Genomic DNA, 24,343 nt, shown 5'->3' with positions numbered 1-24,343 from the left:
AAGTTCTTCTGACGTGGCCAATCATTTGGCTCGAATCCCTCCCCACATCTCCTTGGCCACCACCGTCTTTCTACGTGTTTCGCGTTGCAATTTTCAGCTGAGCTCATGTGCAAACGAGCAATTTTCGTCAGCCTGAAAGTAGAAACTCCGATGCAGCCTGAGTTTGATTTTGAGCTGCAGATGCAGCTTGCATTCAATCAGCAAAGCTGATCGACAATTGAATGCAATGCGATTTGTGCCAACGGAACGGTGCAGGACCCTCAATATTCTGTCTTCACCAGCGTATTCATTTTCCAATTGGGGGAAGGGTAGCAAGGACTAATTGGTTTCGTTTTAATGGGAGATAGTGAACTAGTCTGCCTTTTCCTAAACTGCACAGGAAAAAATGTGGGATGATGAGAATGGGGTATTTGAGAAAGTAGGAACTAATATGCGCTTGGCCGCAATTGTAGATGCTATTAAGTCACTGCGTGTAATTATAATAATCGCATTTGTATTTTATTTTATATGCTTAATTTGTAAATTAAGCTGCAGGATGGGTATCAGCCATAGCTGCAGTGGCTTTCGGCTGGTTAGCGCATTTTTGATAATATTATGGTTATACTACGGTTTTCAGTTTTAGGCCTAACTTAACGATATACCTGTTTATTATTATTAGTTTTATTCAGTGTAGTTATCGTAAGTATCTTTTACCTTTATTAAATGCACGTGTAAGCTTATATAGCTTACTTTTTCATAGAAAACAGGCAAACATGCCTCGAAATTAATATAATATGCCTTCGCCTATTTTTGATAAGGGAAATCTAGAATTCAGTTTTTGACTTGTTCCTTTTTCTATTGAGTATTGAACACATTTAAGATTAATGCTTATTACTCCACTTTTAAATAAACCCGGACTAGCAACCACTCTTATTTAATAAATTCTACTTTTTGTGTGTTTCGTTGGTTATTTCGCCAGTTCTATAATTTAATTATACCGCTCTGCATCGGGCTTTCTGCGTTGTGGTCTCCCTTTTTCTCCACCCACGTACTTTCGAAATGTTAAAGCTCTCACACTCTCATATTACGCATACGCCACGTGGGCTGAGTCAAGTGCGCGTGTGCTTGTGAGGCGCTATGGGTGTTTCGGTGGGTGCATGCGATATTGTTATGGGCTGCGATGCGGTTCATTTGGTTAATGCACCTCATCTGGGTCAGCCTATTATTCACGGTTGCATTGTATAATGACAATTCCTCCGAGTGGTGTGTTCACGAGCGTGTGAGAGTGTGTGGACAATGCATGTGTGTGCGTTGAAGACACTACTCTGTGTGGGCGAGCCTTTGTTGCCTGGTAGGCTTTTTGTTTTGGAATTCTAAACTTTCGATGGTGGCTTCGTATCTCAAATGCCGAGGCAACCATCCACCTGGAACTCATGCCATTTTTGACAAGGTCCCACGTTTCAATGGCGGGAGGAAAGAAATGGGTGTTGGTGCAGCAAACGCACTAAAGAGCTTAACATGCTTACGGTCTAAAGTGCATTTTAACTTAATTCCCAGAGTTCCTTAAGTGCGTAATGAAATGAAACTATTTTAAATAGTTGATAACAGCAAGTTTCTTGTTCTTTCGCTGCTTTAGAAATGTTACTAATATATGAGAAGTGCTAAACTAAAACTCGTTTCCCGGAATATTAATTATGATGGTAGGGAAAATGAAAATGAATTTAAAATAACTACTAATGTAATAATAAGTTTTCCGGCTCCCTGCTCAAGGTAACGCCCATTTTAAGCTTCTGTTGGTGGCACCTTATATGCATTTTTCCCAGCATCAGGCTCATATAGCGTTGTTTATGGGCCATTGTGTTAATGAAATTTCGTGGCCGCGTGCGCGAAAAAGGGCTTTCAATAAATAAAACAACAGGCAGTGGTCGAGAGCTCGAGCATAATTACGCGTTAAGAAATTACAATAATTTTTAATTAACATTGCAAAAGGGCTGCACTTGCAACCAGGTAGATGAAAGATAAAATACGAGAGGGCTATTTATGTATATTTGCGCATTATGCAAATGCACTTGCATGCTGAGGAAGAACTGAAACTTAACGAAAATTCAGGAAAAAAACCAAAGAACTAGTGTCAATAAATCCAATTAAGTAAATGCATGGCTTAATAACGTTTTATGTGTGAGTGAAAAAACAAATGTGGGAAATCGAGAGAATCGGGATTTGCCATTTAAGACTCGGCCGAGATTGCAGCTGCAGCTGCCAGGATTGCATTTCCACCACTCGAGAGAAAGTCCTTCTTCCATTCCTCAATTGTCAAGGAGCACTTTCGAGTGAGCCACGCCCCTCACTAATTTTATCTATTTCTTGCACTTTGGCCAAAAAGCAATTGTCTTAGACAACGTTTCATCATCGAGGCAGACGTCGCCGCCCTCAAGTGGAAAAGGGCGTGGAAAACAGGGTGGTGGGTGGAAAGCGGAAAAGTGGAAAACTGGTGGAGGTGAGGGGATGGGGGAAGGGCGAAGGGCACTTGAGCTTGAGCTTGTTGAAAATCAATTTCTTGCATCATTGTTTGCCAAGTGAAGTGCACTGGAAAATTTCTTCGTAGCCGGCAGAGCAGGGCTCCACATTTTGCTCAATCCTTCTGGCTGTATTAAAAATCAACGTATATTGATGCATCGAGTGCAAAGCCAAATGAAAGCAATTAAGCTGCTCAACTTTTCGACTCCACTCACAGAGCCATCACAGGGAAACCAGGGGAAGGTGCTAGGAGGGGGCTTAGTGACCCCTGCTGAAGGACGCATTTTCTTTTTCCTCATTACTTTTGGCCAATTGCTGTCGTTGCTGCTGTGGCTCCAGGTCCCCTGCATCGAAGTTGGCTCTAACGAATCGTAATAAAGGAATTAGCCAGGCCAAAAAGTCCTGGTCATGTGAGGCTCCTATATCTCAGCCGTCCACTCTATGCAGCAATACCTGACATAGTCAGGGTCACTTGGCTCACACATCGGATACAAAATTATAAGTAACGATGCATTAGTATATGCAATTATTTCGACTTTTTCGCCGTTTAACGTGAACTTTTCTGAGGCAAAACCAGTTTTCGCCTATAGTTAATCCTCTACAATAACTACATACAGACATGACTTACTGAGGGGAACAAATGTAATTTCCTTAGACTAGCCAATAAAGCTCGGAATAGCTATGGTAGTACCAGAGCTGGTTTTCCCAAGAGTATCTTATCTCTCATTTCGTTTATCCTTTTGCCAAGGCTGCTTTGTTATTGCTGGCACCGCCATTCATTTCGTTGCACTAATTTGAGGAACACAAGCGCCAATTCCTTTTCGGGAAACAAGCGAACGGACAAATTTGCTCTAGACATCCTGTTCGCAGTGCCTTCCTCATCTTCTTCCTTTTAGTCCTGGGCGAAAAAGTTGTAATTCTATTTTCAAAATTCGTTTAGTCCTCTGTTTGTGCAAGAATACGTTATTTTCTTTGTGTGCCGAACCCCACCGAAAGACCCATCCCTATCACTCGAAAACACGAAATGAAGTTGCAAACTTTTCACTTTTTACTCATTTCTGTTTCTCCTTTTTCTTTCCCTACTCTCGAAAAAGGTTGTATCGCATTTTATCTGGTTTTGGCGTTGTGGCTTGATCGTAAATGTACTAATAAATATTCGCAAAACCAACCCATATAACGCAAAATAAATTGAATACTGTCTAAACATTAAATAATTATTAGTTTATATATCGAAGGGTATAATTCAATAACAACTTAAAACACTTCGTTCTTCTGTTGTTTCTTCATTTCCTTTCTTTTTAAGTTGGAAACCTTCGTCTAGTTTGGCCATGCGTAGATCGGGGAGTGGATTTTCGTCAGGTGGTTCCACTGGGCGTTCCTTGGGGTGTTCTGTGGGTGGTTCCATGGGTGGTGCAGGGGCACAAAAATCGGGGGGTCGTCTCAACCGCCGCTGTCATGTCATCATCATGTTGATGAAGCAACCGGATGATGAATGGACGTGCGCCACAGTGGAGCTTCAATTGATGCAATCAGCGTAAAGTGACAGTTTTTTTGCAGCCAGCCATTTTTTTTCGCTGTCCTAAAGGTTCTTGGTGTTCTGGTTGTTGTTTCTGGTGGATTGTGTTGCATGTCGCACGTTGTTCGGTTTGTTAGTTGTCTGTGTTGTTGCTGCGGTGGCTGCCTTTGGTGTTGTAGTAGTCACTGGTTATATGACTGGCGGTTTGATGAGTTCGATGCGATACGCTTTGATTATTTTTTCTGCCTTTTTTTGAGATGAGGGATTCAGCAAGGTGGCTCAAGTTCCTGAAATAAAATTCAGCTAGTATAAGCACATCGAGCAAATTAAAACCGATCTTTTTGCATAACTTGGTAATGGTTTAATGGCAATGGGCGTGTATAGAAGGAATTTTTGTGTATCATAAAGGTTTTTCGTGTAATATCCCTAATCCCAATCCATTTATCCACCCATATTATCCAATATTTATTTCCTCCAAAGGTTAACTTAGTTATCGATAAGTAGTTGTGTATGTGCTATTTATTAGGAACAACCAGTCCTCGCGACTGGAAATATTTGAGTGGACCAAGAACGTCGGCACGCCAATCAAATTAACTGTTTGGTCAGCCAAACAAACTCTACCTATCATATAATCAGCTCCACTTTCAAAAAGCAGGATAAGCAAGCACTTTTCTTTATATTGCCCACCCAATCGCAAAATATGAAAAGCTTAAAAAAGTAGTTATATTGTTTGACCAATGGTCTTTTTCTGCTGCCCTCGCTATCTGCAGGACAACAAATTCAACTTTTCTGTGCGATATGAAGAAATAGAAATTGCCTTTTGCCCAAATACACGCTAGTGGAAATCGCAATGGAAGCCAGGAGCAAAAGAAACGGGGACAAACAGCAAAAAAAATGGAAATTAAGTTGCCACAAAAGCAGATATTCAGGAGGCAGGCGGCAGTCGGCAGTCGGCCTGAATAAATGCCCGAAATCAGCATAATGTAATGGAAACAATTTTTATGACAACAGACCAAAGGAATCCAACGTCGGATGGGATCGAATGGAGATGGTATGGCACGGGATGGACTCGAAATGGCCATGGCCATGGAAGGATGTTGTCTTCCTGGGGCACTGAATCAAGTCCCTGCTTTCGGATCCGGACCAATGTCAGCGTAAAACAGACAAATTAGCATTTTTTCCATTTTCCGGACCCGCCCATTTCGAGCGACCAGCCGACTAAATATTTGTCCGCCGACCGCAACTCAGCGAATGTATATATGTATACTTATAAAAAGAGTGACTGGTAAAATAGTTGAGTTGAGTTATTTTCGCAGCTGACCTAATTTTATAATGGAAAACTTGCGATAAGTCGGACTTCACAAAAAGTGCGCAAAATGGGGAAGGCAAAGGATCTGATACACTTACAGATGGAACATGCTGCATAAAATGGGCTACAAAGTCCGAAAATTGGTTCCAAATAAAAGGTCTGGGGGATAAATGCGGTACTAGAAGCTCGATATGTTTTAAAATATAATGGAATTCACTTCCGCGATTATGATAATGGGGAAACAGTTATTGTAGTCAGGATTCCCCTTATAAGGGGCATGGGGAAAACTACTGAAAGGGCGACGACAAAAAGTAGATGGAGATAGGAAGGGGATTTAAGCCGAGGATGACGATGGGGTGGACGAGAAGTCGCTCCCGGCAAATAAATAGCCTCTTGGCCTTTTCATTTCATTTCACTGCATAGAGCGAGCGAGACGGATGGAGCGGTGCGACAGGGAGGACAATAGGTGGGCAAATAAATCTCTTTGTGCGGACCTGAATTTAATTTCCACATGCTCATGAATAATTTTCAAATTTTCAAATTCAGTAAAACGTGAAGCGTATTTCCGGCGACCCCTTCGCAGGCCTTCCCCCGCAAGGACGACGTTGGCGTCGGGGGCTGGCACTCATCTCAGACTCAGTCCTTTTAGTCCTTTTTGGGCATAAAAAGTTATGTCAGCGGAAGATATATGGCCATATTAGGAAGGCCCCCAAATCCGCACCCACCATCCACCTGCTGAGATTTTAGCCTTCAAAGTCCTTTACATGAGTTATTTGGCCAGGATTTGCAGCGGGAAAAAGGGAAAAACCGGGATCCGCCCAAAATCAACTCAAATTCCTTAAATGCGAAAAAACCCTTTATTATTTTTACGCTTTTTTGTGGTTTAAAAAACTGCTGCCATAAATAACATCCACTTATTATATCTTTAATGGCTCTCCGGAACGACCGCGCTCGGTTCATTTAAAATTATTTAAAATACTCACCATTAAATGGGAAATATATTATGTGGCACTTCAATTAATGCGAATGTTGCGAGTGACAAAACAACGATAATTGTATGGCTGAGAGTTTGCGTCGTGTGAATCAATTTGAATGACCATCCAAACAGGTGTGATCCATAACTATAAATCAGTCTCGATTTAATACGAAATCGGGTCGGATAAATAAGTTAATTGCATGCAAACAGTTGGCTGTTACAAAAACGTGTAAATATGTTGCAGATAATACGTCACTTAAAACAAAAATAAATGAGTCAAAATTATATATATTACTATACCAGAGCAGTATTTTATTTTTATCTCTTGGTTAATCCTAAAAACAAATGGAATTTCATTCGCAGTTATGTGACAATTTTCAAAATTAAAAATATCAGGATGACTATATTTACCTTTTTATTTTAGCAATGAACAGATATTGTATTTTAATAATGTTGTGCACCTTTCGTCTCAGAAACTGTATGAGTATTATAATTGATACAAACAAAATTTGTTAATGAGAATAAGTTTTCTTTAAGTTGAGTTTTTCGGTTAATCATAATGGGACTTATAATGATAGTAAAATATCGAAAAATGGGTAAAGTGAATCATATTATCTTACCATTTATAATAACCATTTTTAGTGAAATAAGTAAACGTGACTTCAACGACTGTCAGTGAAAGCAGGAATCACGGAAAGATCCGGGCTAATCACATATTTACCTCTTTAACATTAGACTGTTTGCAAAAACACACTTTCGTTTGGATTCGGAGGATTGTGTTCCACTTTGCTTTGACAAGTGGGCATAAAATAACACTCGGCAAAATGAGTCTAAATATTTATGAACCGCTGACGTCGACAGTCGGTAAAGGGAAAACTAAGCAGGAGTGCGTAAAGCCCACTTCAATGCATTTATTTTGCGAATTTCATTTATCTGCGAACTCTTCAGACGTCAGAGAATCTGGAAAATCCCCCTTGCCCACTGGTTCGTGGAAAACAAGGACCACAGAGAAGCTTATCGTGGCAAATCCTATTGTCGTCATATTGACATAACCGCACAACCATCCGCACCCCGAATGTAATCCACCACAGAAAGCACCTTCCCGTTTATTCTGTCGCGCACCACCAACCATCCGTCTTCTCAGATATTTGGTAGCGATACAACTCGCCACAGACCTTTGTCCTTCGAGCCATCCTTGCGTTCGCCATGACTTTTGAAGTGTCGAAGTGGCAGTGGAAATCCCACTTGCAGATGTGGCACCTTTCGATACATTTTCTTAATATGCGAAGAATGTGCTTTATGACTTCAATCAAAATCTCTTTTAATTTGTTGATAAAGTAAATCAGTTCCATATTTCATTTGAGGAGGAACATTGGTCACGGGGTTAAGTAGACTCCTTTCTGGTAGTTTCTGCAGCTTCCACTTGAATCCTTACTGGTGGAAATACTCCCTCTGCTCCACTTTATGCCGCAGCTCCTTGACATTGTCATCCTGTTGCTGTAGTGTGTATCCTGCGCTTTAGTGGCTTAAGTTCGTACTTGGCGCGACTTATCTTCTACAGCGACTTGTTTGCAAAATGACAAAATGAATGGTGCGGTCATCTCGTTCGTCGAGGTCCTTCCATTATCCTTGCCGCTGCGTTGGATTCCTCAGCATTTCGTCAACATTCACTTGGTCGCCTGCTTGCAAAGCATTTCCTTTGGTGAATGGTTCGCAATGACAAATGAATTGGTAGAGAATACAGCTAGCACTTGGTCCTGTTCCTAACAAAGATGGGTGGATTCGAGATGGATTTGTTGTGTGTGCTTGTCGGAGAGATAATAAATATAGTTTACAATAGTATTTAAAATTGAAAAGTCAAAATTAGGTATGTAAGCTAGAACAGGATATTTAAATTAATATAAAAATACTATTATATATAGACTATAGTAGGGGAAAACCCATGTGGGCCTCATTTGTACAATTTGCACTGAACGTATGCATAATCATCTTAAATTGTGGTTGTATGCCCATGCAAATGCCCCATTATTTTAGTTAATTTTTTTAAGAATTGCACACTCTGGCCATTCTATAAATTTGCGGCCTGCCGCACACACTTTTTATTCGTGGCCAAAATGCAAAGTGCGCGCCATCATGCTGCCAACGATTTCGATTTCCGAACTCCTCTCCCCAAATCCCCGGGAGTTCCAGAGTCGAGTTCCGAGCGCGGCGAGGAATGAGGCTGGAATTCCGGGTGCCGGTCATGTCGTAATTAGCGGAGCACGGCGTTGCCGGCGATAATTAATGACGGTGGTCACGTTGGTTTCATGTCGATTTCATTTCATGACACGGCCACAGGCACCTCCAGTCCACCCAACTCCCCACAATCCTTCCAATCCATCCAATCCCTACAGCCACCTACTTCCTCCGGTCCATGCGGTGATTTGTCAAACGCTCTCATTGAAAAGAGAAAAACTTCTTCGACGTCGGAAACTGCATGTAAATCCACATTAAATTGAATTTCTATTACCCGAAAAAAGTGAGAGAGTTTGGCTTTTTACTGTATTCGTCACTTCTGCTCCATTTCGCTGGGCCTTCATTAAGCGCTGACCAATTTGAAATTCAATGCAATTTGAACTTTCAATTCAGTTGAGTTGAGTTCAGCTCAATTCGATTCGTTCCGATTCGATTCAGGCTGCGCATAATCGAATAATTTATGGACGCGCTCGCCGAAAGTTTACCCGGAGCGGTTTCTTTTAAAAAAAACATCTACTATTAAATTTCTAAAATATTTATTTAGTCACTTAAAAAGTAAAGCAGTAGTTTTTTTATCGTAAACAAATAGTTTATAATTGTTATCAATTGTATATTTTGCAGCCTACATAACATAAATGAAGAAAAAAGCAATACTACTGACTGTAAAAAATCGTTGCTAGTGTGGTTTTCATCCAGTTTTAGCCTTTTAAATATATCAAATAGCTAAAAAGCTTTTCTAATTCAAGTTTTATCAAATGTACTTTGTTTCAGAATACGGAATATTTACATATCACTTGATTTGCCACATTTCTGAATAGATAGCAGTCCAGTTGATTGGAGTGCAAATGCCAACGCAGCTTGTTAACTAATTGAGTGGCCTTTCTCGAGCCATGGCTTCATATGACTATAAAATTAATTAAATTCACTTTGTTTGATAACCCGCGCTTATAGAAACTCTCAGTTTGAAAGCGATGGATGGATATCAGTGATGAAGTGAAAATCCAAATTGTTTGATTTTCTTCAGCTCCTTTGTTTGACATAGCTAGAGTTTTATCAAATATTTGCATACAAAGCACACAAGCATACAATGACCATCAGTGTGTTTCTGTGCGTGTGCGGATATATTTAATCGGTAAATACTTAATGCTCTTAGCCTTAATGCACTCGACATGAAAATGAGTTATTTGGATCCCCAAATTGTCTACGCAGCAAAACCAGCTGCTTTTCACCTCGGAGGAAGTTGCAAATGCATTTTGGCCTAATCCGATCTTCTCCAGAAAATCTTTGAATCCACTAAGTGACTTACGTTTCATCATATGTTTATCAAGCATAAGTTGAAGTCTTGAAGAAACTTTTTGTCAACGCGTTTGTTAAAAGGTAAATTAAATTAAGAACGTGAACTAAGGTATGGCCCGTAATAATAAACACACATAATTCAACAATTATCCCTCGTCCTGCATCGCTATCCTGCTGGCCAGAATTATTTAAAATGCAGTGACGAAAGAGGTTTGGAGTAGACTTACCATATCGCATACGTTTGCAGGCTTTACTAACATATATGGGTTAATAAGCGTACTTATCTTAGGTTTTGTCCATTTTAACGGATAAATAAATACATCCCACATTTTTGTTTGAAAAAATAGTAATTTACGCTTTCAGTCTGTCTATCACAGTTTACTCGTACTTCGTTGTCATCAACCACTGGCTACAGCTGGTTGAAGGGGACCAAATGCTTGGAAAAACAGATCTGACCCGATGTCAACCAGCTACACACAGCGTTGCAGGAGGAAATTCTGGAATATGGCGAAATTAAGCCGAGTTTCAGTAACACGTTTGGCTATACATCCATTTCGGTGATATCAATGCGCTGGCAGTGGCATAAATCAATTCGCACTAATTGCGCGCTTTTGTTGTGAATTGTTTTATTATTATTCTTCTTAAACGAGAAAAATTAATTGAATAAAATAAGCACGCGCACGGACAATAAATCACAATGCATCGGTCAGTCGTCATTGACCACTATTTTTTTGCGCCTGAAAAGCGAACTATAGAAGCTCCTAGTTGAATACACTATGAACACTCACCGCGTATTATCGGTATTCAGTTTTTGCACGGTTTTAGTTTTTATTGCGTCCCTAATAGTTACTATACACAGATTCACATATATAGTCACTGAAATGCAAAATTACGACTAACGCCAAATGTGAGTTATGTAATTATAGAATTTTAAAGATAGCAGGTTGAAATAGTAATTCTTTTCCCCCAGATGAATTGATGCTCTGAAATTTAATTCGCCAGCTTTAATGCTTTGTCACGACCAGGATCACATATCCTACCCACCCCCGCCCGTCCTTCCTGCCACTCATTCATCCGATTGTTGTTTTGCATGCGGCACATTAGCTTCATTTGTTCTATTGTTTTGATTATGATTTACAATGCCCAGTGCGCAGCTTTTGTTGCTCTGCTGAATGAGCGTTTTGTGTGTGTGTGTTGGTAAGTGTGCGAATGGATGGATGGATGTGTGCGTGAGTTTGTGTTGAACAAAGAGTAATACATTTGCATAGGGAAAAAAGAAATTAAGAGAGTGCGGCATTTGGACCACACAATAAATTTTATTTTATCCCTGCAAAACATTACCCACTATTTAAATGGTCCTTTGTACATCGTTTTTCCTCGTTTTAGCCAAACACTCACAAAACTGTTATAAACCCTCATTACACCACTGGGCTTGAACTTCCTCAGGGGAAAAACATAAATGGTGTATATTTAATAATTAAACTGTGGGACAAATGTACTAAAATTGTACAAGACTTGTAAGAACCTATTAAATGTTCATTGTCGATTTAAATCTAAAAAATTTAATTTACAAATGTAAAGTAAGCTGAGAACTCGACAGAATTATATTATTATTTACTAATTTAACATTTTGCAATCACAATAATTTTAAATGAATAAATCGCTGAAATTTAAGATGAACTCAAGAAGTACTGTAAATTTGGGCACGAATTCATTCATATTATACAAGTTCACAATAGTATTACTCCTCCCTATTGACGTTGGCGCTGCCAGAGGCGGTGGGGTTCTGGTCCGGAAAAAAGTGAGCCTCCAGTTTTTGAACACCTTCGGGAGTGCTCAGATCAAAGGCGAACTTCAGATACTTGTCGAAGTAGTTTTTGGTGCGATTGGTGTTGTGGCGGGCAGTACGATGGGTAACATTGGGCGATTTATCGGCTCCCTTAGCCTTCTGTTCCTTGGATTCCATCGGTTCCTTAGACTCCTTGGGTTCCTTCTGGTCTTTGGGCTCTTTAAAATGCCTAAAACTCTTGGGTTCCTTGGGAGCTCGCATCTCCTTGGGATCCTTGAAGACGAGTTCTTGGGTTTCCTTACAATCCCTTGTCTCCTTGGGAGTCGGTTTTGGATGGCTGCTTCTTGGGACTGACGTTCGAACAGTGTTTATTGGCTGGCTGCCCACATTACCCGCGCTCTGGTACTTTGGAGCCACTTGAGCATTTCCTCCTCCAGCAGCTCTGATCGGATTTTTGGAGGCCTGGGCCAGATCAATGTGGTTCTTTATCCTGGTCATATCGCGAATGGTATCCTTGGAAGTTGGTTCTGGTGCCTGCGCCTTGGATAGTGGCCCGTTTCTGGTAACCCGTTTGGAAACCATTTTAGGAACTTTCTCCTTGGCCAGCCCACAATCGGTACCCTGTTGTTGATACGTAGGGATCACCAAAGGATTCTTCAAGCGGGTTGGCTTTGCTTTGCGATGCGGAGCTGAATTGAAAGCCATTTAGTTTTTGAGACCTCGTTGAACTGCAACTAGTAATGAAATGAGTTTTTGAATAAAATAATTTGAATGATTATAGCAGGGCCAATTACACTACTTGATGGCAAATTCAAGGATTGTATGAAAAATTCGATTTGGTGCCTATATATTATATATAAATATATTATGAACTTGTAGCTCAGAAATATATCTGCGCTGCTCCGATTTTGGTATGGGCTTCTTTTATTGGGGACTCTTGTGAGAAGTTGTTTTTGTTCAACGATCATTAAATTATTATTAATTATTCATCAGACTGTAGCACCAGAGTTTAGAATGTACAAAAATAGAATTAGAAGAATTCTGGGGAAAATAACCCGACAAGTATTTTTGAAAAGACTTTGGAATCCATTGTGAACACTTCTGTTTTTCTTTTTCATGCACTACAAAAAGTCCAGGCTAAAATGCGAGTAATTTACCAAAGAGAAATGCAGAGATAAAAAGACTTTATTTTTGCTGGATTACTTTTACAGGACAGCTGCTAAAATAAAAAGAACAACAAAAACAATTAATTCCGGATAAACACATTTTATAATTAAAAAATTCCTTCGCCTTTTTTCTGGCTTGCTCGGTATATTTTGTTTTTGTGTGAGCTTGCAAAAACAAAGGCAGCGTATAAAGTGAAGGAGTTAGGGAAAATGAGTGCGAAGAGAAACCGAAGTCGAAAAAGGAGCTTACAGGAGTGACAGCTGAAAAGGAGCGAAGCGAAGAACGTCAAACCAGGATTTATCCAAAAGTCCAGCCGCACACGGCGTATACGCAATATTCCTTTGATTTTGACAGAGAAATTTAATCATCTTTTCCGAGAAAAACAAAAAGTCCACTAAGCTGATTAGGGTCTCTTTTAACTAATTTCTTTCTTATTTTTCCGCAGTTTACTTAATTTTTTTTCCTTTTTAGCCTCTTTTTGTATCCTCTTGACCAAGTAATTTATTGTTTGTTGTACATACGTAATTAACCCGCTTCGTGGTCGCGTTTTTGGCTTTCACACTTTGCTCTGCAGCCTTTTCCCTAATGACGTAGTGCAGGCCTGGAAGGATTTTCTCCCTCCTGTTATCCCTTAACAGAAATTTCATTTCATTTCGGTGATTAAAGTCTTATCTGCGTGTAAAGTCGTCCACGTAATTAGTTTCATTCCAGCCTCTTTTTTGCTGCCCCCAGATTGCGACCTGTGCCAGTTTTTCCCCTTTTTCCGCTTACATTTCACAAAATGTGCGCAGCTCAGCCAAAAGCCTGGGAAGGGCGGGAGGAAGATGGGAGTGGCAGTTGACGGGTCCAAATGTCAGCTAAGCCCTCGCAGGATATGTGAAATGACAGGCAAATTAAAGTTGAGTGGACGGGCAGACAATTTATCAGAGATACATAGAACATGAAAAAGGTACAAAATTGCCACTTATAATGCAAAAAAATGCATGACTCCCATTGCCCACTTGTTTAAGGGATTTTCGTAAAGATACTTTCGTGAAATCCTCATAAAACTCATCTTATTCCAAATATTCTTACATAGTTCTTATAACTACATTTTAGGTACTACATTTAATCTCTTCATTAACAAACAATTTTGAAATAAGTTAAAGCCATACTTAACTTTAAAGCCTTTTCATAGCACAACCATTAAAGTAATATAAGCGTAATATCCATTTGAAGCGAGCCCAACGAGTTGCCCCTGCACCACCATTTTTCTACTAATGCTTAAGTTTCCCTAACAGACTTACGGCGTAAGAAGCAAGACAAAGCTCAAGGAGCGAATTGTCCTGAAGGAGTTCTTGTTCTTGTTCTTGGGCCGCCCTTTGCCGATTGTCGAGCAAACAACTATTTACTTGACATTTGCAAAGGAATGTGTTCTGTAGGAGACCCCTCTTGACTGGCATTCTCTTCGCTTATTCAGGTCCTTTGTTGTCCTCTTTGCTTCTTTTCCGTGATCTTTTCAGCTTCAGCAAGGACTTCAAAACTTAAAAAAACAATTTAATGTCACTGCTGCATGTGGTGCAGATAAAGAAATGGTATCTGGGAATCCATTTTAAAAATGCACACCTTACCCCTTTGATAAAAGAACTAATGCATGGTAATGAAGTTATAATCGCCACGTTTCTACATTACCGTAGACTGTTTGGGATTAAGTTAATAGCTACTCTGGAAATACCCTTTAAACTTTTCGAGACCAAACTGGAGTAGCAGCTATGGAACACTTTCCTTAAACACCTATTCTATCTGTGCAGTTTCCACTTCCAGTTCTCCGAGGTATCGATGTCAACAGAACGGTGCTGCCACTTTTCACCTGCCTCGACCTTTTTTGCACTGAATATTTGCCCGCTCGACTGGCACTCAATCGGAGTTTGCCGAAAAATGGAATATCGAGGAGCACATATATAAATTGCAACATAAATTATACGCATATGGCTGGGGGAAATCAAGCTGGGATAGCTTGTCCCATGTGCTTAACCGGAAATCGTGTGCAAAATGAAAATTCGGGAGGAGGAAAAGCCAGCCCCACCTCTGAGTTTTCCGTCCTTTCTGCTTTCTCCTCTCCTTTCTCTTTTCTGCTGTCGCTGGCGCCATTCGTTGCTGTTAACATTTCCGCTTTATTTGTCTGCCTGCCCTTTCACCCGCGCTTTATCTATCCAGATATATATACGAGTATAAATGTCCGCTTTTGAGCCCGACATTCCACCTACATTTGTTTGGATTTTTGTTGCTGCAGCTGCAGTTTTATTTTTGCAGTACTCAGCTCGTTTTTTATCTCTTTTGTGTCGCCGCTGACGTTGTCTAATGTTTTAAATATAAACTCGAATATAATGCAGAAAATAAAAACATAAATCAACGCAAAAATCGCTTTTGGATTTCTTTTCAATCTGTACAAGTACAGATAGAGCCGGAGTAACTTTTCCATTTTGTTGCTTTGGCTTGTTTGACGCCCATAAATTATTCACACACAAGTTTATCTCTAAATGCGATACTCAGGGCGCTCTTGGCTGGTGCTCCTTGGGGTTTATTTTAGAAATAATCAGAATGCATTGAAAGCGAGTGAAAGGACCAAAACCTGGCCTTATGAGGGTGTTTAATTAAAGGTAATCTTTCCTCTGCGCAACTAGAAGAATATTGTCGTTTCTATAGAAGAAAGTGGGTATTATTTGATGGGATTCAATATATTATAGAACAGTTTTTCCGTCTAGACTTGTTTTACCACTATATATTCTGTTTAACCATATTAACGCAGGAAGTTAGTAGTCCAAAAGGCAATTTTCCAGGTGGACGTTTCCATCGATTTGCGCTGTAACTAGTTTCCTTCGACTACCCATTGCATAAACATCACTCGGGCTTGTCTGCTGACTTGCTCGCATTTCCCAACTGGCCAAGGAAAAGTGACAGTCAAATTTCCCGGCAAGTCTCGCCGCCAGATGGGCGATCAATCAAAGGTGGCATGCAAAACGGGCCACCTAGAATTGCTCCTCCCGCTGGCTCCTTGCGAATTGAAACGTGAGATGTAGATATGCAATCCCGCTCCAGCTTCCACCTGGCCACTTAGCCACACGAAGCAGTTAATTAAATGATGAAAGCATTGACGTGTCGCAGGGACTAAATGGCCTGGAGCAGCGGGAGTGCCAGTGCGAGTTGGCCGGTGGTGTACGAGAAGTGCTAGCATGCCTGGCTGTCTGGTGGCCATGTCCTTGGCCAGGACTCGCAGCCTGACAGACGCACGTCGGCGAGTCCATATGGCAAGAGGGAGTTTGGAATTGTGCGTGGGATAGCCACGGTGCACAGATGGAAAAGTGATTTTCGGCACTTTCCAAAGTTTAGAATGGTTAGTAATAAACTAATACAAGTTAAAAAAATTATTTTATATAATAATTTGATGCGACATATAGTATTTTTAACTATTATGTTGATAAATTAATAGTACAAATGCGAAGTGAATGTTATTTAGGGGCACCTCACTATCTTAAAAAGGTATTACCAATTACTGTTTATCCCGTTCCTTAACCAAACATTTTTAAGCACAGTAAAGGCGAGTCTGGATGGGTTGAAAGCACCACCACCCACACCACTGTGGTTGCACTGGGTGGCTTTGGGCTGCGTCGGTTGGATTCTGTGCTCATTGGGGTCACGTAGACGCTTCAGTTGCATGTAACACGCCGCTTGATTGGTTGCCTGATTCGTTGATTGCCTAGCTCTCCACTCACGTGACAACGCGTTGCCCTCGGGCATTGTCCAAGGATCCGGATCCCGAACCACCAGCTCCACGGGCTTCACCGGCTTCACAGCCACACAAAACTCACCTGTCAACCCGTCATTTAGTCAGTCGATCTGGGTGTGTGTGTGCTCATTCTAATTTTCATTTCATTTCCACTCGACAGCCGCAAACGCAAACTAACCGAACCGATGTGGGCCAAGTCAGTTGGCCAGTTTGCTGATTTGATTGATGGCCAGTCTCTGCTGCTAATGAACTTACATAAGTGAAACCGTTAACAAGATCCTGGTGGGCCAACAGTGGCTCGTGTTGCGAGTGTAAACAGATTTTGGACTAGTTTCTGGTTGACCATCGGGCTAAAAAACTAAGAGCGGCCAGAAACTAAGAGAAAACGTTGTTAATTAGCAAAGTTGATAAATCTACGCAGATTTAACATATCAAGTGGGTGGCGAAATTTGCATTTCCTCTCTCTGATGTTGTGACCGTTGTAGGTGAAGTTTGTCCAGTTACTTTTTTTTCGGAATTGCGGGAAGGAACTTTTTCCGTACCTTCGTAAAGTTGTTGGCCATGTCCTGGAAATTTTCGGTCGCCGGGGTATGGCAGTAAACATGTGGTTTCCTGTAAGCAGAGAAATATGAGGAACATAATTAGTATGTTGCGTATACGCAGACTTGACCAGAGGGGAATGTTTGCACATGTGTGCTGGCAATTGGGATCAAGTTATGAGCACAAATTGGGACTAACTAATTGGCTGTTACTAATATTTACGTGTTATTGAAGACGATTAAGCCGCTGTAGTCCAAATATGTTCAAGAAGACAAATTAAACATTATAATCTTGTTTTTTAAACAACACTTTTATTAACATAAATATTTAATAAACCCTTTATATGCAGCTTGTGTTTTCTGTCAACAAATAACTCTTGTAACTTTCTTTGAATAAATTGTTTGTTTTCCATTTATTTGTTTCATTACATTCTCAGAAATAGTTAGTCCCAAATGAATTCACTTTAATTTATAAGATTTCTCTTCTAGCTGTCCACATCCTACTTATTTATTTAGTATCTGCTGACTCTCTAATGAATTCAATTCAATTAACCAACTTTCATATTCAAGTTGCCCAGCCTGTCAACCTTTCAGCATGAAAGCACACCACGGCTAACTTCTTTCCTTAAACTTTGCTAGCCAAGGACATACATACTTACATATGTGGGTGGCCAAGTCAACACTTGACAGTCAAACGATAATTTTCTTAACTAAATTGTCCAGGCAGGGAAAACAAGAGTTGGGCAAACAAATAAACTCATCGAAGACATCAGGCCATTAGGTTCACTTCAAGTAGTTGGGCAAACAAACGAAGGTGACTGGGACAGGTGGAGTAGTGGGTGGAAAACCCACTTAGTTTCCTAAGTCAATCGTTGCAACTTTTGCATGTTCCACTGAGCACTTTTCCCCATATTTTTTTTCGTGTTTGTTCTTCAATGAAAGGTTAACTCTGGAACAACTCCAGAACTCTACTGCATTGACTGACAAGTGGTCTTTTCCTCCATATTTTCCTCTTTTCGCGCTTGCAGACCCGGGATTTTGTAGCTCCAAGGCGAGACAACATAAATCATGAACAGACACAGACACAGACATAGCGAAAAACTGCTGGAAACTGCAAAATTGTGAGCTGGCCACAAAACTGCGGCAGTAAAGCCGCAGTGGAAGAAGAAGGAGCAGCTGGAAAACCGCAAAGCGTTTTTGGTCTTTTGCTGTTTTGGTGGTGGCGCTGGCGGAAAACTTGCTTGCCACTGCCACTGGCAGCAATCGCTTCAAATGGCTTTAAAAGGCCATCAACTCAAGAATTTTCCTCATGAACTCTAGAATTTTCCTCGACGAGCGGCAAACTTTGTTTGTGGCAGCTGCAGTTTGTCTGTGCAAATTGGCGATGGCAACTAAATTGAAAAGTGCCGGGCTAAACGCCCGAAAGTAGGCAATGGTTTCGGCTGCTCAGCAGGATACATTTCGCTTCAGTTAGCGCTAAACCGCAAAAAGGATGTTTTGCTTAAAGTTCCCGGCTCCTCGGGTTCCGTTCCTTTTTTCGACTGTCTGCCCTGAAAATTTCCTCCACTCGTCCCGGAACTTTTTGGATTTTTTTAGGATACTGGCATACACCCTAGCATGCCAAATGGTTTCTGTTCGTCTTTCTGGACACTGTTAATTGGAATCGCGTTGCTCTCTTCAGAAATTTATATTATTTTTTATGTTTCTTTTCGGCATCCATTTGATTTGTGGCTTGTTTTCGTGATTTTTCTTGGGCAAGAACATTTGATAAACTCTTCCAATTTAATTTATTTCGGTTTTTTAGATTTCATTTTCGACATTATGCATGAAATTACCTTATTTTTAATATTAGATTTGTATTTTAGATGTGTATTAAAATAATGGTTTAATTAGCTTCAATGGGAACATAGGAGAGATTAATTAAGCTTAGTCGATCTCGAATTTAAAGCGCTTTTGTGCAACTATTATGGTAGCCTACTTTTCCCGATCTGGATTCGTCAAAAGCAAACGCTAATTGAAATTCCTTTCTCGAAAAAACCGAACAATAAGAGCCGGGGCAATTCTGTATGAAAACACACATACTGAAAGTGGGTATCGATGCATCCGGCAGCTGTGGCAACTTCCGGTCGAGTTCAGATTTCGATTTGGGACATTCAATGAGCGCGACAGATTAGCCGCTTTCCAACCACAAAAAGCCAGTGGAAAAGCCGGGAAATGCGAGGAAAAATAGCCAAATTGGAGGAGGGCATGGCAGAGATGGCGGGGAAAAATGAGATCGACCAAAGCGACGGAGTCCGTAATGATGCGGAAGTGGACAAAAGGCATCCGCAGCCCAACAAAAGCCAAAAGCTGTAGCTGCCAATTCCACACCCCATTTGGATTCCCATGACTATTGCAAAAGGCATTCTAAAACTGCGGTCAATTGAAATGGCAATCAAGTTAGCGAGCTCGTCCTTGCTCCTTGTCAAAAGGCCATATGCCCAGCCCAAGGAGCAACTGAAATGGGACGACTGTCCTGCCCTATGCTGACATTCACACCATTGAAGAAAGCCAAAGTTACCAGCCAATAATTTCAAGGGACATGCCCTTCAAACTGAAATTTATCGGCATTACACAGGAGATTGATGCTTTGATTTATTTTGTAATCATTTGAGTAAGGCAAAGTCATTTTGTGAGGTACAATGTTTGAAGTACTTATCTGGTTAAAAAACTATTTGCCTTAAATGAAAGGACAACGAGCTTTTCTTCCCTTAGGCTCTTTAGTGATATTCATTAAAGTTTACCTAATAAATAGAACGGCCAACCGGAAAAAACTTCTGGGATTGATTGTCTAGTTATTGTTTTCCTTCGGCTGGCAATTGGAAAATCAGATAAAAATGGCCTGCCAGCGCGGAATGTGTAGCCTTCTTCGTACATCAAGTATATGCAACTACAAAAAGTTGAAATTTCAAGAGCCTTGCCTTCATTCACTCATGCACTCTGGTTCCTCTAGTTCCCCTGGCTTTTCACATTTCCACAGTTAAGTGGGAAATTCTTCACCCAGTTTCCCGAGCACTTTAAGCCCGATTATGGCGTGGCTCATTTCTTTAACGCCTTTTGTTTGGGCCGCGCTCTTTTTGTTTGCCGCGCACGTATCACTGCACAAAGGAAAAGGAAAAGGAAAAGCGGGAGGTCATTACGTGTTCAGCCAAGTGTGTGTGTGTGAGTGTGTGCGAGAGTTTCCGCACTCCATGTGCGAGTACGCCTGCAATAATGATTGGAAAGTTTCGCTTTGCAGTTGGAAATGGAAAATGTACTGCAACCGAACACGCCCCGAGTCGTAAATATTTGGCAGGCCAAGAGGTCATTTGCATAACAAAACTGCATGCGGTGCAGCCATTAAATAATTAGAAATGTTCCTTCTCCCAATGCATATCAAAGGGAAAACTCTCCGAGGGGAGGCCAAAACTTTGTGCAGCGCCTCGGCCATTAAAGCGCAATCAACTTTCGACATCATTGGCGCCGAGCAAAAGCCGCAAAAAGTGGAAATATCTCGCATTTTTTTGGGTAAACGGAATGTTTAATGCTCTTTGGGCTTATAAGTTGCACTTATTTATAGGCCAGATACATATACAGATACAGAATACACTATCATATCATATTGCATAATTTTAGGAACCTTTATTAAAGACTTTATTGAAGTTTCCATAGCGAGATGTTTGGTGTAAAGTCCCATTAAAATAGTTACTTATCAAAAATCCTCAAAAGGGTCCTGTAAATTATTTTGTACTCCTTCCGCCGTCATATTTAACGTGCCCTGTCCAAAGAAAGGGTATTGCTCAAACTTTGGCGCAACATTTGGGTCGTAATGCGCCTTGGGTGGCATTCACATTTTGAGGTTAGTTGCTGTCATAAATTTTTAGTGCCCTGACTTGGCTTTTGTTTCGGAACTGCCTCCCCCCTTTTGGCAAGGAAATTCTTTTGTTCCATCGCCCGCTCTAATTGGCAGCATTTGATAAGTGCAATTGACTTGCATTTTGCCCCTTTGCACAGTTTGCTTTTTTGTGCTTAGCTGGTGATTTTAATTGCTCGTTAAGTAGTTTTAATGGGTGCGTGTGGCTTCATGGACTGCCGCTCCATTGTTGAGTCATTGCGAGTGCATTGGAGTCAGGGCTTTTAAGCCCGGCCATAACATTGTAGCCAAGAGCTAAGCCAATCTCAGCCAGCCGCGAGATATGCTGCGCTAGCTGTAAACGCAAAAAGCTTGAAGGAGAAGGAGAAAGAGAGAAAGTGATGTTGGAAAAGCTGTCAACGACAAGAAGCGACAACCACAACTCGAATTGACTTTGGCGCTTTTGGCTTTGACACGTTGACATACAATAAAGGTATTTGCCTTGGCCACGCCCTAATCTCAGCCCGCCTCCGCATATAGCTTACAGCGATTGTCACATGGAATTTTCATCATGCGAAACGACGACGTGTCACTCAATCCTTGGAAAAGTGTGGAGTAGCAGAACGGAATTGGAGTGTTCAGCCAAGAAGGTCCCATGTCATCGTGTATATTCAACTTAAACATGGTTTTTTCCTTTAGCAATACCTCTTATTAAATGAGTCGGTGTATGATTTACTCTAAAAGCTAACTTGCGTTTAAGATAAAATTTCCATAGGCTAAAGTCTGGTAAATTTTAAAAATAACTAAAAAGTAAAATTCAGATCTATTTTAAATAGAATACATTACTTCAAAGGGCTATATGTTAGCATTTCAATGGGTGTGTTGTATTCGAAAGACCCTTTTCCCTTGCTCATTGGATTTTCTTTGCCCAAGCTTTTCCTTTTCCTTTTTCTTTGACTTGCGCTGGTTTCACACTGATTACACAAACGTGAGTAAGCTGCTTTCAGCATCGCGTTCCACATGCAAACACCAGTTCATGCATTTATTCATGTACTCACTCATTCATTCATTCACTCCGTCGATGTAGTCATTCATTTTCATCATTTGTATGTTGTTAAGTCCGCAAAAGAAGAGAAGAAAAACGTGGGGAAAACTCGACGCACTTTTTCCTGATTTGCACTTACCCAACCCCTCTTAATCCCAGTCGCCTGATTTTCTTATCTAGACGAGAGTGTGTGTGGGATTTCCTTGAAGTTTCCTTTCTGTTTGGTCATGGCATCAGATTAAAAATGGCAACTTTATTTGGCCAGCTTTTAGGCCAGGCTTTCGGAGCCGAAGTTTGTTAATAATTTTAAGTGATTTGCCAGAATGAAGCCAACAGTTTTTTAATTGCTCTTTCTAGTTGAAGATTTTCCGAGAACACTTATCTCAGCAATGAAAAGCTTCAGTTTATTTTTAGCAAAGTTTGTGATGATTTCGGTCTTGTGCGTCAGCACTTTTGAATAAGACCAGTTAGGTAAAGTGCTTTCAGCCTCAAAAGTTGTTGAAAAACTGTTCAAGAACAGCTTCTATTAATCCTGTCTGAGGAACAATATTTGCCTTAGTGGAAACGCAATTCGGTGTAATTGTCTTCTGTTTAGGCCAAGTCAAAAGCTCACTTCTTAGAAAGGTGAGCACAAACCATGCATAGCAAATTGCTATCATCTACATCAGCTTCTAGCCCCATTTACGAATCATAGCCATACCGAACTTCTAATGGTATTCAGAGCCAAATCATCCTGCAATCCCAGCTGAAATGGGAATGAATGGAAAATAGGCCTGTGAAAGTACGCTATAATTGACGAGCAAACAAACTAACACACACAGATCAAATTTCAATATGCTAATACCTCAAAAAAGGAGTAGAACAGGGACTCTGTGGAGCCTTGTGGCATTTCGAGAATGCAAATTAACGCTCGAGATGGGATTCAAATGAATAAGGCTCCTGGCCAAAATAGAATATTGATGTTATCCCCAACCTTAGACCAGTTAGCTGCCGACGTTGTGTGGTTATCAATATGGCCAATATTCCAATCCACAGCACATCCGCACACCAGCTGAGATACAAAGAGCCACACTCGCATATTGTATCTGCATTTATGAAAATGCAAAGTACGGGGTCGGGGAAAACGCCAGCTGAAACTATCAAAATGCATGCCAAGAGGCAAACAACAAAACCATGCAACACGAGCTGCCGCAACATGGGAAACATGAAACCGAAACCGAAAACTGTAACTAAAACTGCGGCCAAAATCACCTCCCATGCCACCCAATCGAATGCTTACTCCAGGCAGCCAAAACATGCAGCAAAAAAGCGAGGACGGGCGAAATTTGCATGCATATTTACAAACTTTCGTTCGGAAAAGTCAGTATAATGGCAGTACAGTTGAAAAAGATACCGTCAAAAAAATGGTCTTAACTTTTTTTCTAAAATTTTAAAGCAGTCGTAAGATGACGTTGGTATGCCTGTACCAACAATTCTTCGCACTTCTTGAAATTAAAAAAAATATACATATACTTTGGAGAGTTTTTGTGTAAAAATTTAAACGTATTGGAGTTTCACATTTCTTACATAAATATTTATATTTATCTGGCTGCATTACCAAGTTTTTCAGAGTGTTAGAGCAACACCCCCTAAAACTAGCCCCCTCCCCTGCGATCCTGCCTCTCTGTCAAGCCGCATTTGATGTTCGTTTTGGCAACTATTTGCAAATGCAAATTGCAAACATGCAACAGGGACATGTTGCGTAAATGTCAACGTTACAACAAAACCCCAACCAGCCAACAAGCAAATACACATGCAAATGTCTCACTGCCAATCTCTCTATGGATTTTCCCTTACAAGTTCGCATATCTATATGTATGAAAAGGCAGCATTTCCATACGTATGTGGCTCCTTCATTGATAAGCAGTTTTTACCGTGGGGCTCCTCCCATCAGAAGCTGAATAACAAAGGGAAAAAAATTCTAAATGGCTGGGTGGCTGTCACTTGATTGACAGGGGAGTTGCATTGCCAATGCATGGCTTATTGGTGGGCTTGGCCGCAAAAAGGGGGCGTGGCATGAATCAGATGACGACAATTGTTGACCACGAATAAATGAGTTGGGCAATTGCGCAGTCTGTAGACTACGTGCACTTAATCTCTTGCTAATTCTATAAGGAAGGTTAGGCCCTTAGTCAATTTTATTAAAATATATATTTTAAATATACATATGTATATATTAAATATCTATATCAATTTCAAGGAAATTTCAATTGACCAAGTCAAAAATATTGCCGATGGTAGATAAAAAAGAATGGGGGCATGCACACATAAGTCAAAGCCCTCTCTTTTCACATACGCA

At 40.7% G+C, this 24,343-nt stretch overlaps 2 protein-coding genes across 2 annotated transcripts; one reads left to right on the top strand and one right to left on the bottom strand.

The window, feature by feature from the left end:
* Positions 1-11,409: 11,409 nt before the first annotated feature.
* LOC6529854 (chromodomain-helicase-DNA-binding protein 7) lies at positions 11,410-12,435 on the bottom strand. Its single transcript, XM_002090784.4, has one exon. It carries the CDS (start codon positions 12,320-12,322, stop codon positions 11,570-11,572), a length of 753 nt encoding a protein of 250 aa, XP_002090820.1. The 5' UTR covers positions 12,323-12,435; the 3' UTR covers positions 11,410-11,569.
* A 9,932-nt stretch (positions 12,436-22,367) lies between these two features.
* LOC6529853 lies at positions 22,368-24,010 on the top strand. Its single transcript, XM_039372227.1, is given in 2 exon segments — positions 22,368-22,979; positions 22,982-24,010. Coding segments are annotated over 2 exon segments (471 nt in total). The 5' UTR covers positions 22,368-22,901; the 3' UTR covers positions 23,375-24,010.
* Positions 24,011-24,343: the final 333 nt, after the last annotated feature.

The sequence above is a fragment of the Drosophila yakuba genome, chromosome 2R, assembly GCF_016746365.2.
Source record: "Drosophila yakuba strain Tai18E2 chromosome 2R, Prin_Dyak_Tai18E2_2.1, whole genome shotgun sequence".
NCBI classification, from domain to species: Eukaryota; Metazoa; Arthropoda; class Insecta; order Diptera; family Drosophilidae; genus Drosophila; species Drosophila yakuba.
The sequence above is the reverse complement of the archived record's forward strand: the minus strand, read 5'-3'. Positions and strand labels throughout refer to the sequence as shown.

What these genes read in the sequence shown, in the direction of transcription:
- LOC6529854 (XM_002090784.4), bottom strand. Translation starts at nt 12,322, where the DNA reads ATGGCTTTCAATTCAGCTCCGCATCGCAAAGCAAAGCCAACCCGCTTG.